Source organism: Phacochoerus africanus, chromosome 11 (genome assembly GCF_016906955.1).
Source record: "Phacochoerus africanus isolate WHEZ1 chromosome 11, ROS_Pafr_v1, whole genome shotgun sequence".
In the NCBI taxonomy this organism is placed as follows: Eukaryota; Metazoa; Chordata; class Mammalia; order Artiodactyla; family Suidae; genus Phacochoerus; species Phacochoerus africanus.
Window position 1 is genome coordinate 113,317,750 of NC_062554.1, and position 14,275 is coordinate 113,332,024.

Consider the following 14,275-nt stretch of genomic DNA (forward strand, 5'->3'; position numbering starts at 1 on the left):
GAAAGTTGTAGGTTTTTCATACTGATAAAAAGGATGGATTAGGAATTTTCTTTGTTTTGGATGGGTGTGCTGGTTTAATAATTTTGTTAAAATGTTTGGTCTAGGAATTCCCGTCGTGGCGCAGTGGTTAACGAATCCGACTAGGAACCATGAGGTTGCGGGTTCGGTCCCTGCCTTTGCTCAGTGGGTTAAGGATCCCGCGTTGCTGTGGCTCTGGCATGGGCCAGTGGCTACAGCTCCGATTGGACCCCTAGCCTGGGAACCTCCATATGCCGTGGGAGCGGCCCAAAGAAATAGCAAAAAGACAAAAAAAAAAAGTTTAGCGTAGGCTTTTTAATTGACATTAAAGTGCAGAAATAATAATCCCTCAGCTGCAATATTTTTGTTATAGACATTCTACTACAAATTTGTGATATTAAAAGGATGCTTACATTCTCCTCCAGCCACTTGGAGGAGTAAGATATTTAGTTGGTATTTCATTTTTCTCACACACATTTTTTTCTCATCCTCTTTATGTTCTTTATGTCAGTTTCTGGATAGAATATTATTTTATCATCTCTCCTTGCCCTACATTTTATATACTTTTTTGTTTCAAAGGATATAATATTCTTAATGTCTAATGTTCTCTAATAATCCTATTAACGGTCAATCAATTTGCCTATTCGTTTAACTATTTACAAGTTCTTGTCTTTTATATAATTAATAGCTTTCAGTCATTAAGTACTGTAGCATTCTGTTCTTCCAAGACTAATTACATTTATACTGAACTGACTATAAAATTTCAACATTGACTAAAACAGATGTTTATTCTAAGTTACATTGATAGATAATTTTCCTCTAGTTTGAAAGTGAATATTCAGATATTAAAAATAGGTCTAGGAGTTCCCTTCAGGCCCAGTGGATTCAGGATCTGGTGTTGTCCCTGATTTGTCTCTGGTTATTGCTGTGGAATTATAAGACCAAGTCTTGAAGTTGAACTTTGTCTCCGGTGGGTTTGTTTATTTGTTCTTCCATGAATAGATTAAGTGTAGCTTTCCTGGTTTCAGTTACCTGGAGTCAACCACAGCCAGAAAATATTATATGGAAAATTCCAGAAATAAACAAAATTGTGCATACCTTTCTGAATTAATAGCTTAATGAAATCTCATACCATCCGGCTTAGGACAAGAATCATCCCCTTATTCAGCATTCCTGCCCACCCACTACTGACATTGTAGCCATCTTGGTTATCACATTGACCGATCATTTTGCCGTGCTTGTGTTCAAGTAACACTAACTTAATAATGGCCCCAAAGTGCAAGAGAGGTACTGCTGGTAATTTAGATTTTTTCCTTACTGTGTGTTTATAAATTAAACTGTGTCACGGATATGTATGTATAGGAAAAAACACAGTATATGTAGGCTTCAGTACTATCTGTTGTTTTGGGCATCTGCTGAGGGTCTTGTTCCATCTCCTTCAGATAATAGGGGACTGCTGTAGTTGTTATGAACATCCTCCAGTTTACAGAGCCCCGTGTCATCTAGACTTCTGCTTGTCCATCTTCTACCACTGTTCCTAATACCTGCTGTGTTCCGTCTGGCCTCACTAGTTTGTTTGTTTGTTTGTTTGTTTAGCCTTTCGGGGGCCACATGTGTGGCATATGGAAGTTCCCAGGCTAGGAGTCAGATAGGAGCTGCAGCTGCCAGCCTACATAACAGCCATAGCAATACTGGATCCTTAACCCACTGGGCGAGGCCAGGGATTGAACCCACATTCTTATGGATACTAGTCAAGTTTGTTGCCTCTGAGCCACAATGGGAACTCCCACTAGGTTTTTGTTGTTGTTGTTGTTGTTGTTGTTTTAATTCTTGACATTTATATTAGGTGTTTGCCCTACCAGAAACATTTCCCACTGATCTTACCTTTTTTTAAATTTTATTTATCTATTTTTGCTTTTTTTAAAATTACTCAAATGAATTTATCACATCTGTAGTTGTATAATGATCATAACAATCTGATTTCACAGGATTTCCATCCCACAGCCCAAGCACATCCCCCCACCCCTGATCTTGTCTTTTTGATCAATTTCAGCATGACTTCATAGGGACTTTTAAGTGGCTTAACTATATTTTAGTTTTTGCATATCCCTTATCTAACTTTTTAGTTATTCATCCATTGTAATGCAAATTCTGCATGTTAGATTTATAATATCTGTCTGGATCAGTGCCTAACAAAGAGATGGTGTTACATAAATTAGCACTTTCATTGATAAATGGATTCCTAAGGTCCATACACTCCATTACCAATCCAGAGTACTTCTTTGTATAAATTCACTTTCTTTTCTTTTTTTTTTTTTGGTCTTTTTTGCTATTTCCCTGGGCCGTTTCCGCGGCATGTGGAGGTTCCCAGGCTAGGGGTCTAATCGGAGCTGTAGCCACCATCCTACGCCAGAGCCACAGCAACGCAGGGTCCGAGCCGCGTCTGCAACCTACACCACAGCTCACGGCAACGCCGGATCGTCAACCCACTGAGCAAGGGCAGGGACCGAACCCGCAACCTCATGGTTCCTAGTCGGATTCGTTAACCACTGGGCCACAACGGGAACTCCTCACTTTATTTTCAAAACAAAAGTAGGTAACACTGGAATTCCTATCTTTCTTTGCTCTCCCATTAATTCATTCACCTGTTTCTCACTGGTGGAGCCTCTAGGTATTTGTTGTTTTATATCTATTTTAACTTGAGGCTATAATTTGCCCTTAAATCCAGGGCATTAAAGCCAGGTCTTATAATATTTAAGTCTTACATTAGTTTTTATTTTATTAGCTTTTTTCCTAATAACAGAACAATGGTGTTTAAGATAATGTTCTCTTAAGATGTAATGTCAGTTAATCTCAGATGTAGATTGCTTCACACTTCTGTTGTACTTTTTTTTTTTTTCCTGTCTTTTTGCCTTTTCTAGGGCCGCTCCTGCGGCATATGGAGGTTCCCAGGCTCCATATCGGAGCTCCATACAGGTCTAATCGGAGCTGTAGACACCGGGTTACACCAGAGCCACAGCAACTCAGGATCCGAGCCTCGTCTGCGACCTACACCACAGCTCACAGCAATGCCACGTCTTTAACCCACTAAGCAAGGGCAGGGATCGAACCCACAACCTCATGGTTCCTAGTCAGATTCGTTAACCACTGCGCCACGACAGGAACTCGCTGTTGTACTTTTAAAATATGTTTTACTCCGTAAATCAGTCAAATTTGAACTCTGCTTTGAAGCAAATTTTTCAATGTTCTCTTACTAGGGAACAAAGAATAGTCAAGAAAGTGGAGTTGAAATTGGAATTGACACAATTCAGTTTGGTGCTCCAGCTTCTAACGGGAACGAAAATGAAATTGTTCCCGTGCTTTCAGAAAAAACTACTGACAAAATGTCTGAACCTAAAGAACAAAGGCAGAAGCAGCCACGGGCAGGCCCTATCAAAGCCCAGAAGGTAAAGACAATTCATGTTCCAGATATAATTGTATGAAAGCCACTAGCACTTATGGAGAATAAATAACAGCTTTAACATTGGGTTTAGTTTTCTTGAATATCTTTGATCATGATGTGTTTTGTCATAAACATTGAATTTAGCTTCCAGATTTGAGTCCAGTGGAAAACAAAGAACATAAACCTGGTCCTATTGGAAAGGAACGTTCATTGAAAAATAGAAAAGTAAAAGATGCCCAGCAGGTGGAGCCAGAAGGACAAGAGAAACCAAGCCCTGCTACAGTCAGAAGTACAGATCCTGTGACAACAAAGGAAACCAAAGCAGTTTCAGAAATATCTACTGAAATAGGAACAATGATTTCAGTATCATCCACAGAATATGGCACTAACGTAAAGGTAAGCAACATTGCCAGGTCAGGTGAACCAAATTAGGTCTAAAATGAGTGGGAAAAACAGCAACAGTATTTTTTTTCCTTTTTCTTGAGACATACAGTTCTGTAGCTTATATGAGTTACTATTCCTACAGAGAATACTTTATTTCATGGTGTGCATATGTGAGCTAAAGAAATTTCTACCATAAATTATTTCTTTCTGTGGAAACTTAATTCTGGACTGTTGAGTAGTTTTTTGTTTGTTTGTTTTTGTCTTTTTGCCTTTTTCTAGAGCTGCTCCCGTGGCATGTTGAGGTTCCCAGGTTGGGGTATAATCGGAGCTGTAGCCACCAGCCTACGACAGAGACACAGCAAAGCCAGATCCGAGCCTCGTCTGCAACCTACACCACAGCTCACAGCAACGCCAGGGATCAAACCCGCAACCTCTTGGCTCCTAGTTGGATTCATTAACCACTGAGCCATGACACGAACTCCTGGACTATTGAGTAATTTAAAGTGGAAAAAGATTTATATGAGATTAGAATACTTTTCAGTGGGTTCGTAGACTTTGAAAGAATTACTCTGTGTTTTTTTTTTTTACTTTATCAATGGAGTTACAATGGAGCCCTCTTTATCTTGCCCACTGATGAGATTCTGAAGTTAGGAAATAAGATAAACTTTTAGTAACTCCAGTATAGCCAGTTTTCTTCCAAATTTGTTGGAACAGATCATGTTTCATTGGTTGAGCACCAGAGAAATGGTTGACTTGCATTTAGGGACTATGGTTTTGTTTTGTTTTGTTTTTGATTTTTAGGACCACACTTGAGGCATATGGAGGTTTCTAAGCTAGGGGTCGAATGGGAGCTACAGCTGCTGGCCTACACCACAGCCACAGCAACGTGGGATCCAAGCCAATGCAGCCTACAGCACAGCTCATGGCACCACCAGATCCTTAACCCCATTGAGTGAGGCCAGAGATCGAACCCTCAACCTCATGGTTCCTAGTTGGATTTGCTTCTGCTGTGCCACAATGGGAACTCCGCATTTAGGGACTATGTTGAATGAAAGATTCATATTTAAAAATACTCAGTAAGGCAAGATATACTGAGTGACGTATGGGACTAACACTTGTGGGAACAGCACATTTATATCTGCTATTTGGTGTTCACTCTGGACATGTATTTATTGAGGAGAATGGTAGATGGAATCTTTCATATTATTTGAATATTTTCCTCTTTTTAATTGTCGTACAACTCAGTGCATGGAAATAAAAAGCTGGTGTGATCCAGAGATTCATTATGATAAATAAGGAGTTTATCCTAAAACCTAATTAATTGTGATAACTGAAATCTTGATGTTTATCCATATTTTTATTTTATTTTGAAGAAAATAAAATATCAATAGTTGAAAGTAAGATATAGATTGAATATAAAAACCAACTAGAGGAGTTCCTTTCGTGGGGCAGTGGAATCGAATCTGACAAGGATCCATTAGGATTCGGGTTCAATCCCTGGTCTTGCTCAGTGGGTTAAGGATCCGATGTTGCTCTGAGCTGTGGTGTAGGTCACAGATGAAGCTCAGCTCTGGTGTTGCTGTGGCTGTGGCGTAGGCCAGCAGCTATGGCTCTGATTCAACCCCCTGGCCTGGGAACTTCCATATGCTGCAAGCGCGGCCCTAAAAGGCAAAAAAAGAGAGAAAACAACCAGAGTTCTTTTAGTAATCCACAGAAATAAATATTTGGTATTGTAACTAATACTACGCAGTATTTTTTTTTAAATGTATAGGACCCCAGCAGTGGTTGAAACGTGGGTCTGTGTTTATTTTATCCAACTGTTGGTCTTAAGATTTGTTGGGTTTTTTTTTGTTTTTGCTTTTTAGAGTCGCACCCTTCGGCATATGGAGCTTCCCAGGCTAGAAGTTCAATCAGAGCTGTAGCTGCCAGCCTACACCACAGCCACAGCAACTTAGGATCCTCAACCCACTGAGCGAGGCCAGGATTTGAACCTGCGTCCTCATGGATGCTAGTCAGATTCATTAACTGCTGAGCCACGATGGAACTCCCGGTCTTTAAGATTTAAATGAGTTAAGTCTTGAGTTGAATCTGCTCCCCTCTCCTGCTTTCTTCTAAAACAACTTTACAACTATTAGGCTGTCATTAGAAAGTAACTCTTAAATTCAGTTTAAAACTTTTTTTTTTCCTATTACTACTCCACAGGAATCTGTAACAGACTATACTACACCTTCTTCTTCTCTGCCTAACACTGTGGCTACTAATAATGCAAAGATGGAGGATACTTTGGTTAATAATGTAAGTAATCAACTTGAGATATGACAAGTTTGGGTAGGAACCTGGCTATTGTTACATAATACATACTTTATGACCAGTATTTAACTCTTGGCAAAAAATTGACAGTACGTTTGTATTAAGGAGCACTATAATATAATTAGGGGAAATAGAGCTGAGTTGTTGTTTTTCCCTGAAAGTCATCAGCCTTACATTTAATATCCAGGCTTGTGGTGCTCAGACTTGGTTTCATAAGCACTAATCTTATTAACCTAGTTTTGCTAAAAATTTTTGTTCTTAGCTTCCACATTCTATAGATTCTACATTTGGTTGGTAATTTTGTTCTTAAATGACACCTTTTTTTAACTCAGTGAAAACTATTCACTTAAAACAAAAAGACAGTTATATTATTATGAAATATTTATGTGTGTCTTTTGGAATTTAAAAAATTATACTGGACCTTAATCTTCATTCCTCTTGTGAGGACCAAGCTATAATGTATATGTTAGTACTTCAAAAACTTTTAAATGCTCTATTAAAAGGTGATAGTAAGTAATTTAAGATTAGTCTCCCAAAATCATCTATGTTATAATCTAAGGCTCTGTTAAATATCAGTAGAGTCTCTTGGAGTTCCCGTTGTGGCTCAGTGGTAACTAACCTGACTAATATCCATGAGGATGTGGGTTTGATCCCTGGCCTCATTCAGTGGGTTAAACTGTGGTGTAGATGTGGTGTAGGTGGTGCGCTTACAGCTCGGATCCCATGTTACTGTGGCTGTGGTGTAGTCCAGCAGCTGCGATTGCAATTCAACCCCTAACGTGGGAACTTCCACATGCCGCAGGTACGACCCTAAAGAGCCAAAAAAAACTTCAGTATGGTCCAAGATTTTACCTAGTTCACTGGCTGACTGGGTGAAAAATTGAAGCCAAAAAAGTTAGGTAACCTTCATGGTAGAAGAGCGTTTTAGAGGTTATTTGTATGGCTCTTTTGTTTTGTAGGGCAGGTATGGTAGAGATTTGGTCATCTGCTCTCTTTTTAGACTATAACTCTATAATATACAATAACTTTTCTTTTTAAAAAAAATTCTTTACAGATGCATTTAAAGGTCTTGTAAAAGCCTTTAACTGTCATTTTAGGAATAAAAATCTCAATTATGTCTTATTTTAATGTCTTTCCTATGTTTCTCTTTTCTTCCTTCTAGGTAGGTATATAATCTTTTAGGTGAGATGCACTAGGGATCATTGAATACAAATGTGTAGTCCAGCTGAAGGACTTGTACCTTTTTTAGGGCCACACTCATGGCATATGGAGGTTCCCAGGCTAAGGGTTGAATCGGAGCTACAGCTGCTGGCCTCCACCACAGTCGCAGCAACGCCAGATCTGAGCCACATCTGCAACCTACACCACAGCTCACAGCAATGCCAGATCCTTAACCCACTGAACAAGGCCAGGGATCGAACCTGTGTCCTCATGGATGCTAGTCAGATTCGATTCCACTGAGCCTGAGCCATGGTGGGTACTCCTACTTGTGTTCTTGAATCTCGTTATAAGAAAATTGACCAGATTGCCAGACGGAGAACAGTTTATTTACCCTGTCATGTTAAATGCTTCTCAAAACCTGTGGATCCAGTAAATTGTGGAAATTATATTCCTTAGAGCTTTGCTATACAGTGTATGGTCCATGGACCAGTAGCATCAGCATCACCTGGTAGCTTGTTTGAAAAGCAGAATTTCAGGCCTTACCCCAGGCCAACTGAATAAGAATCTGCATTTTGACAACACCTGCAGGTGTTTTGTTTAATACATTAAAATATAAGAAGCATGGCCTTTGAGTTTGTATTTGGAGCAGATTCTTTTTTCAGTTAATCTGTGCATGAATAAGCAGATACTCTCTTTTCAGAAGTTTGATTTAAGATGTCCAAAATTATCAGTTATTGTAAATATAGTGTAACACTAAGTAGTCAAATATTCCTCTTGGCTCAGATGAAAAATAAATAACCTCAGAATACATTAGCCTTATCTTTAATTGTGCTTTTGTAGCAGACTTAGTTGAATTGTGATATGTGTTGCCTACTTTTCAGGTGCCCTTGCCCAACACCCTCCCCCTCCCTAAGAGGGAGACTATACAACAGAGCTCCAGCCTAACTTCAGTTCCTCCCACTACTTTCAGCCTCACCTTCAAGGTATGTACAACATCCATCTCTGAAAAGTCCTTGATTATTGCATGCAAGGGGTCATAAATTAATAATACTTTTGGTATTTTTACTAGTTTTGTGTAATAAACAACAATACTAAGCTGAGGAAATGGAGCAATGTCAAATTATACCTTAAAATTTTATTTCTAATACCACATAGCAGTGACTTGATAGTGCCCTATTTAAAGTGAACTATCATGGAGTTCCCAGTGTGGCACAGTGGAAATGAATCCGACTAGTATCCATGAGGATGCGGGTACAATCCCTGGCTTTGCTCAGTGGGTCCAGGATCCAGCATCGTAGATCCTGTGTGGCTGTGGCATAGGCCAGCAGCTGTAGCTCTGATTTGACCCCTAGCCTGGAACTTCCATGAGCCGTGGCTGCGGCCCTGAAGAGCAAAAAAATAAAATAAAGTGAGCTATTATGCTTATGAATTTTGTCTTAAAAATACAGGAGAGTGTGTTACATTTCATGTTTGTACTGAGTTCCTCTTAGAGGTCTTTAATGTGTTTGTGGGAGAAGGTGAGCATGACATCTTATTCCTCTGCCGTCTTGATCCTTCCCCTACCTCTTAGAGGTCCTAATAATTATAGGATATATTAGTTGTGTACAAAACAACTAACTTGATGTCGCGTATTTTTATCTTGAGCACCAATGATGGTAAGAATGCTAATTTTCTGTCTTTCCTATATGTCATGTGTGAATTGAATGAATGCGGTGTAATAGTGATTGAGAATATTTTTATGAAGATTGAAATTTTTGAATAAGGATCCAAAAGAGATTTATTTATTTATTTTTGGCCGTGCCTGTGGCATGTGGAAGTTCCCAGGCCAGATACTGAACCTGCCCCATAGCAGCACCCCAGGCTGCAGCAGTGATGATGCCAGATCATTAACCCACCATGCTACAGGAGGACTCCAGCTTTTTTTTTTTTTTTTTTAATCTCCTACTGTGTTTATAATTTTGAGCTTCATTACTAATACTTTTTTTATAATGGAGTTATTTTAGAGCATTTTAAACCAGTTGTTCACCTCAAGTTTGTTCAGTGTTTACAAAGTATAGATGTAGAATTAAGTGAGGATTTTTTTTTCTTTAGGATTTTTTTTTAGGTGTTTTTGTTTATCTCTTTGGTGCTCTTTGTTTAGTTTTATAATCTGGGCACGTATTTAATCCTCCACTATATCAGGGCTTTCTCTTGCTGCAATGGTTGCCAGTGAATCTTTCTGATTATCTTCAGGAGAGGGAGAAACTAAGTTGTTTTATAATGTGGCCAGTGTTCCCACCCATCAGCACTGAGAAGCCCCAGGCCAAACAATAATCCAGGTAGGATCACAGTTTCACCCATCAGTAAACAGGCTGCTTAAATACCTCCCCCAGGCACACAGCCGCCTCTAATCTCACCCAGAGACAAGCCCCACCCACCAGAGGGATAGGAATCAACCCCACCTACCAGTGGACAGGTACCAGCCCCTCCCATCAGGAAGCCTATAGCAAGCCCCCTATCAGCTTCAGCCACCAGCAGGGTAGACATCAGAAGTAAGAGAGACTGCAACTCTATTATCTGCAAAAAGGAGACCTTACCAAAAACCTATAAAAATGAAAAGTCAGAGAACTATAACTCGGATAAGGAAATAAGAAAAAATCCCAGAAAAACAGCTAAGTGATCTGGAGATTATCAGCCTCCAGGAAAAAGACTTTTTTCTAAAAAGAAAAAAAGAAAAATAGAATCTTAATTTTCCTACTGCTTATGAAATGAAGCCAAAGTGGCCTAAATATTATTCGAGTTTGATTAGCTATAGTTATATTTTCCCTCTACAGTAAAACTGGTATAAAAGGCATTGTAGGAATTCCCATCGTGGCTCAGTGGTTAACGAATCTGACTAGGAACCATGAGGTTGCGAGTTTGATCCCTGGCCTCTGTCCGTGGGTTAAGGATCCAGCGCTGCCATGAGCTGTGGTGTAGGTTGCAGATGTGGCTCGGATCCCACGTTGCTATGCTCTGGTGTAGGCTGGCGGCTACAGCTCCGATTGGACCCCTATCCTGGGAACCTCCATATGCCGCGGGAGTGGCCCTAGAAAAAGGCAAAAAGAGGGAAGAAAAAAAAAAGGCTTTGTAGTCTGTAAAATTGCTCTAAACCATAAGATCTCAGATAGTACAAGCAAATTGCATTTTGTCTTAACTTCCTGAGTGGTGGTGTGGGGTTTTTTTATTTATTTTTTTACCCTCTAAGACTTTTGTTTTTTAAAAAAATACATTTGAAACCAGAAAGGTGACTATGAAGAAAAGAATCAAACAAACATAAAAGTGCGCTATGTTTTAAATTTGTAGTAATGATATTAGTCACTAAGGAAAAGTTAATGTATATACAGTGTGTGTTTTGACAGGAAAGTAGAAAGAGATGTAATATTTCTCACATTCTTAAACTTGAAAGTTGGTATCTCAGGGACCTACAAACTTGCCAGCAATGATATTCCAACTTTTTATTTGTGAAAAGTACCCTCGTGTAAGTCATTACAGCTGAATTTTATAGATTATCTTGGGTTTTTCCTCTGGGCTCAGTATTTTGACTAGTAGAACTAAAAACTTCAAAGTCTCAGTATCTGTTCCTTTTCTGTTCAAGGATAGTTGAGGATCTGTGCTCTTCAATTCAGTATCCACAAGCCACATGTAGTTATTGAGCACTTGAATGTGGCCAATCCAAGTTGAGGTGTGTGCTGTAAGTGTAAAATAAAATAGATGATGGATCTGAAATGTTAAATTTTTAAATTAAAACATCTCAGTTTTGGTTTTTTTGGGTTTTTGTTTGTTTGTTTGTTTGTTTGTTTTTTCTTTCTTAGGGCCACATTTGCAGCATATGGAAGTTCCCAGGCCAGGGGTCAAATCAGCTGCAGCTGCTGGCCACAGCCACAGCAACATGGGATCCGAGCTGTGTCTGAAACCTACTGTACAGCTCACAGCAATGCTGGTCCTTAACCCACTGAGTGAGGTGAGGCCAGAGATCGAATACTCATCCTCATGGATACTAGTCAGGTTCATAACCCGCTGAGCCACAACAGGAACTCCCAAAACATCTCAATTTTTATATTGATTATAGGCTTTAATTTTTTGGTTTTATTGGGTTGAATAAAATACATTACCAAAATTAGTTTTACCTCTTTATTTTTAAAGTGTGGCTACTATAAGATTTTAAATTATACGTGGCTTGCATTTATATGTCCATTGAATAGCTCTAGATAAAATAAGACCTGTTTCTGCCTTTTAAGAAACAAAACCTACAGGTAAAACCAGCAGCTACAAACAAATGGCAGCACTCAGTACCTGAAATGCTTGATGAGGTCTAGATGTGAAATAAGAAGTATTTCCACTATACCCAAGCCTAAAACCTACCTGGTTACATTGCCTTTTAAGGCACTGTAAACATAAAACAGCCAAACAAAAGGTGCCTGTCACTTGGCATTTCAGAATTGTTGGCTTAAAAAGAAAGACTGGAGGGAATGGGTATTTGTGGAGGGTCTCTAGTGTCCTTCCTACGGGAATTAGAGCCCTAAGTCAGTCTTAACAGGGGTATGACGTATCTGTTTGCTTATTTACTGGTAGGAATGGGGTTCATGTTTAGATGATACAAGAGCTTTATATTTCACTGATTTGTTTGCCAGTCTTCATCAAGCTCTCTACAGAGACTGTTAAAGCCCAGTGCCTCCCAGTTTGAGTAAAAGAGTAGTGATAAAGGGGGAAGTGAAAGGTTTGAAAGCCTTATGATCCTCATCTTCTATTTTTGTGGGTTTTGAAAGATTATATTTGGACTATATATATATATATATATTTGTGTAGATATGTGTATTCTGTTAGCTGCAGTGATTTTTTTTTTTTTTTTTGCTTTTAAAAAAAAGTGTTCATTTTGTTGCAGATGGAGTCTGCACGTAAGGCATGGGAGAATTCTCCAAATGTAAGGGAAAAGGGATCTCCAGTAACTTCCACAGCACCTCCAATTGCAAGTGGCGTCAGCAGTAGTGCCAGTGGACCAAGCACTGCTAATTACAACTCATTCTCAAGTGCATCGATGCCTCAGATTCCTGTTGCTTCAGTCACTCCCACGACTTCACTATCAGGTAGAAGTCTTTTATACTTTTTCTTTAAATTTCCCAAATTATTTAAAAATTTCTTATGAGCTTTTCCTGTTTACCATCCCCCAAAATATTATTTATAAAAGAGGTAAGATTGCCCATGAGATAATTATCATCTGTTTTATAAATTTGCTGCATTTTACCTCCTCCCCTCTCTCTGCCCTCTCCCGGTTTTAGTTTGGCAAATATTTATTGATGACTTACTAAATTAGTTTGCTTTATCTTCTCTTCTTCCTACCCCAACCCCCAAAACAGATACTAATAAGCAATTGGTAGGAAACTTTCTTTTTCCTCTAAATTTTTCTGTAAATTTTGCCTTTTGATTTATATTACCTAACTCATATACAGCTAATTAGACCAATTCAGAAATAACACAGAATCACAAAGCTTTTAAATTTTTTATGATCTATATCTATTTTCTGGTGAAGAGTTAGGGGTAGAGAGTTTCCAGCCTGTGTTATTTGAGTAGATCATAATTTGGGAGTTTGTTTTTAAGGGGAGCCCATCGGTACCCCAAGTTAGAACATGTTTTTCTTTCTTAAATTTTTTTGCTAGTGTATAATCTTTTCTTTGAACTCTCTCTCTCTCTCTCATGTGGAGCTTTATTGTTCTTAAAGGATCAGAGAAGATATTTCAGAAATATTTGACTTAGGAAGGTGTACCCTTTTACCATATGTATAACTGTGTTTATTAAAAATAGAAATGTCGGAGTTCCCGTCGTGGCGCAGTGGTTAACGAATCCGACTAGGAACCATGAGGTTGCGGGTTCGGTCCCTGCCCTTGCTCAGTGGGTTAACCATCCGGCGTTGCCGTGAGCTGTGGTGTAGGTTGCAGACGCGGCTCGGATCCCGCATTGCTGTGGCTCTGGCATAGGCCGGTGGCTGCAGCTCCGATTGGACCCCTAGCCTGGGAACCTCCATATGCCGCGGGAGTGGCCCAAAGAAACAGCAAAAAGACGAAAAAAAAAGAAATGTCATTTTAAGCTTTTCTAGTATTCTCTGTTTCCAGAACAGTGGGAAACTCCTTTCCAGCACATGTAAAATATGTCCAGAACAGAATTTACTTTCTTTGACTAGTTCTATTTAATGATTACAGTAATTATTTTCAATGTTCTGACTTTCTCTACTAGTTTTAAGGACCAGAAGAACTGGTCTTTGGGTTGTAATATAGTTATTTTGATATTATTTGCAATATGTATTAAGATAAACCCAGAGATACAAATCTAAACGAGTATTCCAACTGTAATTTTCCCCTCTTTAAACCCGTTTGGCACTCCCCACCATCCATTTGCAAGGCATCTTCATTATGCTTCCCAGTGTGAGCCCCTGACTGCTTGGGTGGGTGGGTGTGAGGCTGTAAAGGTACCAGGGGGAGCGTATGGTAGAAGATTAGGAGATAAAGGGATGGGGAAGATTCCTGGTTCTTTCCTTGGAGCTCAGCTACTTTGTTTCCTTTGGATCTAGTTTCCCCACACTCCCCTCAACTAGGGTAAATTTTTAACAAGGACCTTCCTGCCTAGTCATTCTACTGGTAGAGGCTTAAATGGAAGAACAGAGGTATCTCAGTCTTGGTCCTCTCTTTGGCAGAACATCATTTGATGTCTGAAAATAATGATAACCACTGCATCTCTCTTTTGTATCAAATATCAGTATTGTCATTTTTCTCTAGTATTGCAGTCATTATAGCTCACTGATCAACAGAAATCATTGACCCTTCAAGATCTTAAGTTTTAGAATTCTACTTATTTATTCATAGTTTGTGTGCTTTTAAGGTATTACTAAATATCAGTTTTTGCTGGTATATGTACAAGGAGAGAAAGGAAATAACCTTCAGTTTATAT

At 39.1% G+C, this 14,275-nt stretch overlaps 1 protein-coding gene across 18 annotated transcripts in view; it reads left to right on the forward strand.

Annotated features, from left to right (window-relative positions):
- PRRC2C (proline rich coiled-coil 2C) overlaps positions 1 to 14,275 on the forward strand; it is a 95,629-nt gene that overhangs the window by 66,929 nt on the left and 14,425 nt on the right. For 17 of the 18 annotated variants that reach the window (XM_047754015.1, XM_047754013.1, XM_047754024.1 and 14 more), the window contains exons 21-25: positions 3,276 to 3,464; positions 3,605 to 3,856; positions 6,047 to 6,139; positions 8,197 to 8,298; positions 12,219 to 12,420. In XM_047754015.1, coding sequence (XP_047609971.1) covers positions 3,276 to 3,464; positions 3,605 to 3,856; positions 6,047 to 6,139; positions 8,197 to 8,298; positions 12,219 to 12,420 — 838 coding nt within the window. The remainder of the gene's footprint in view (positions 1 to 3,275; positions 3,465 to 3,604; positions 3,857 to 6,046; positions 6,140 to 8,196; positions 8,299 to 12,218; positions 12,421 to 14,275) is intronic. The other variant, XM_047754022.1, reaches the window with a different exon arrangement.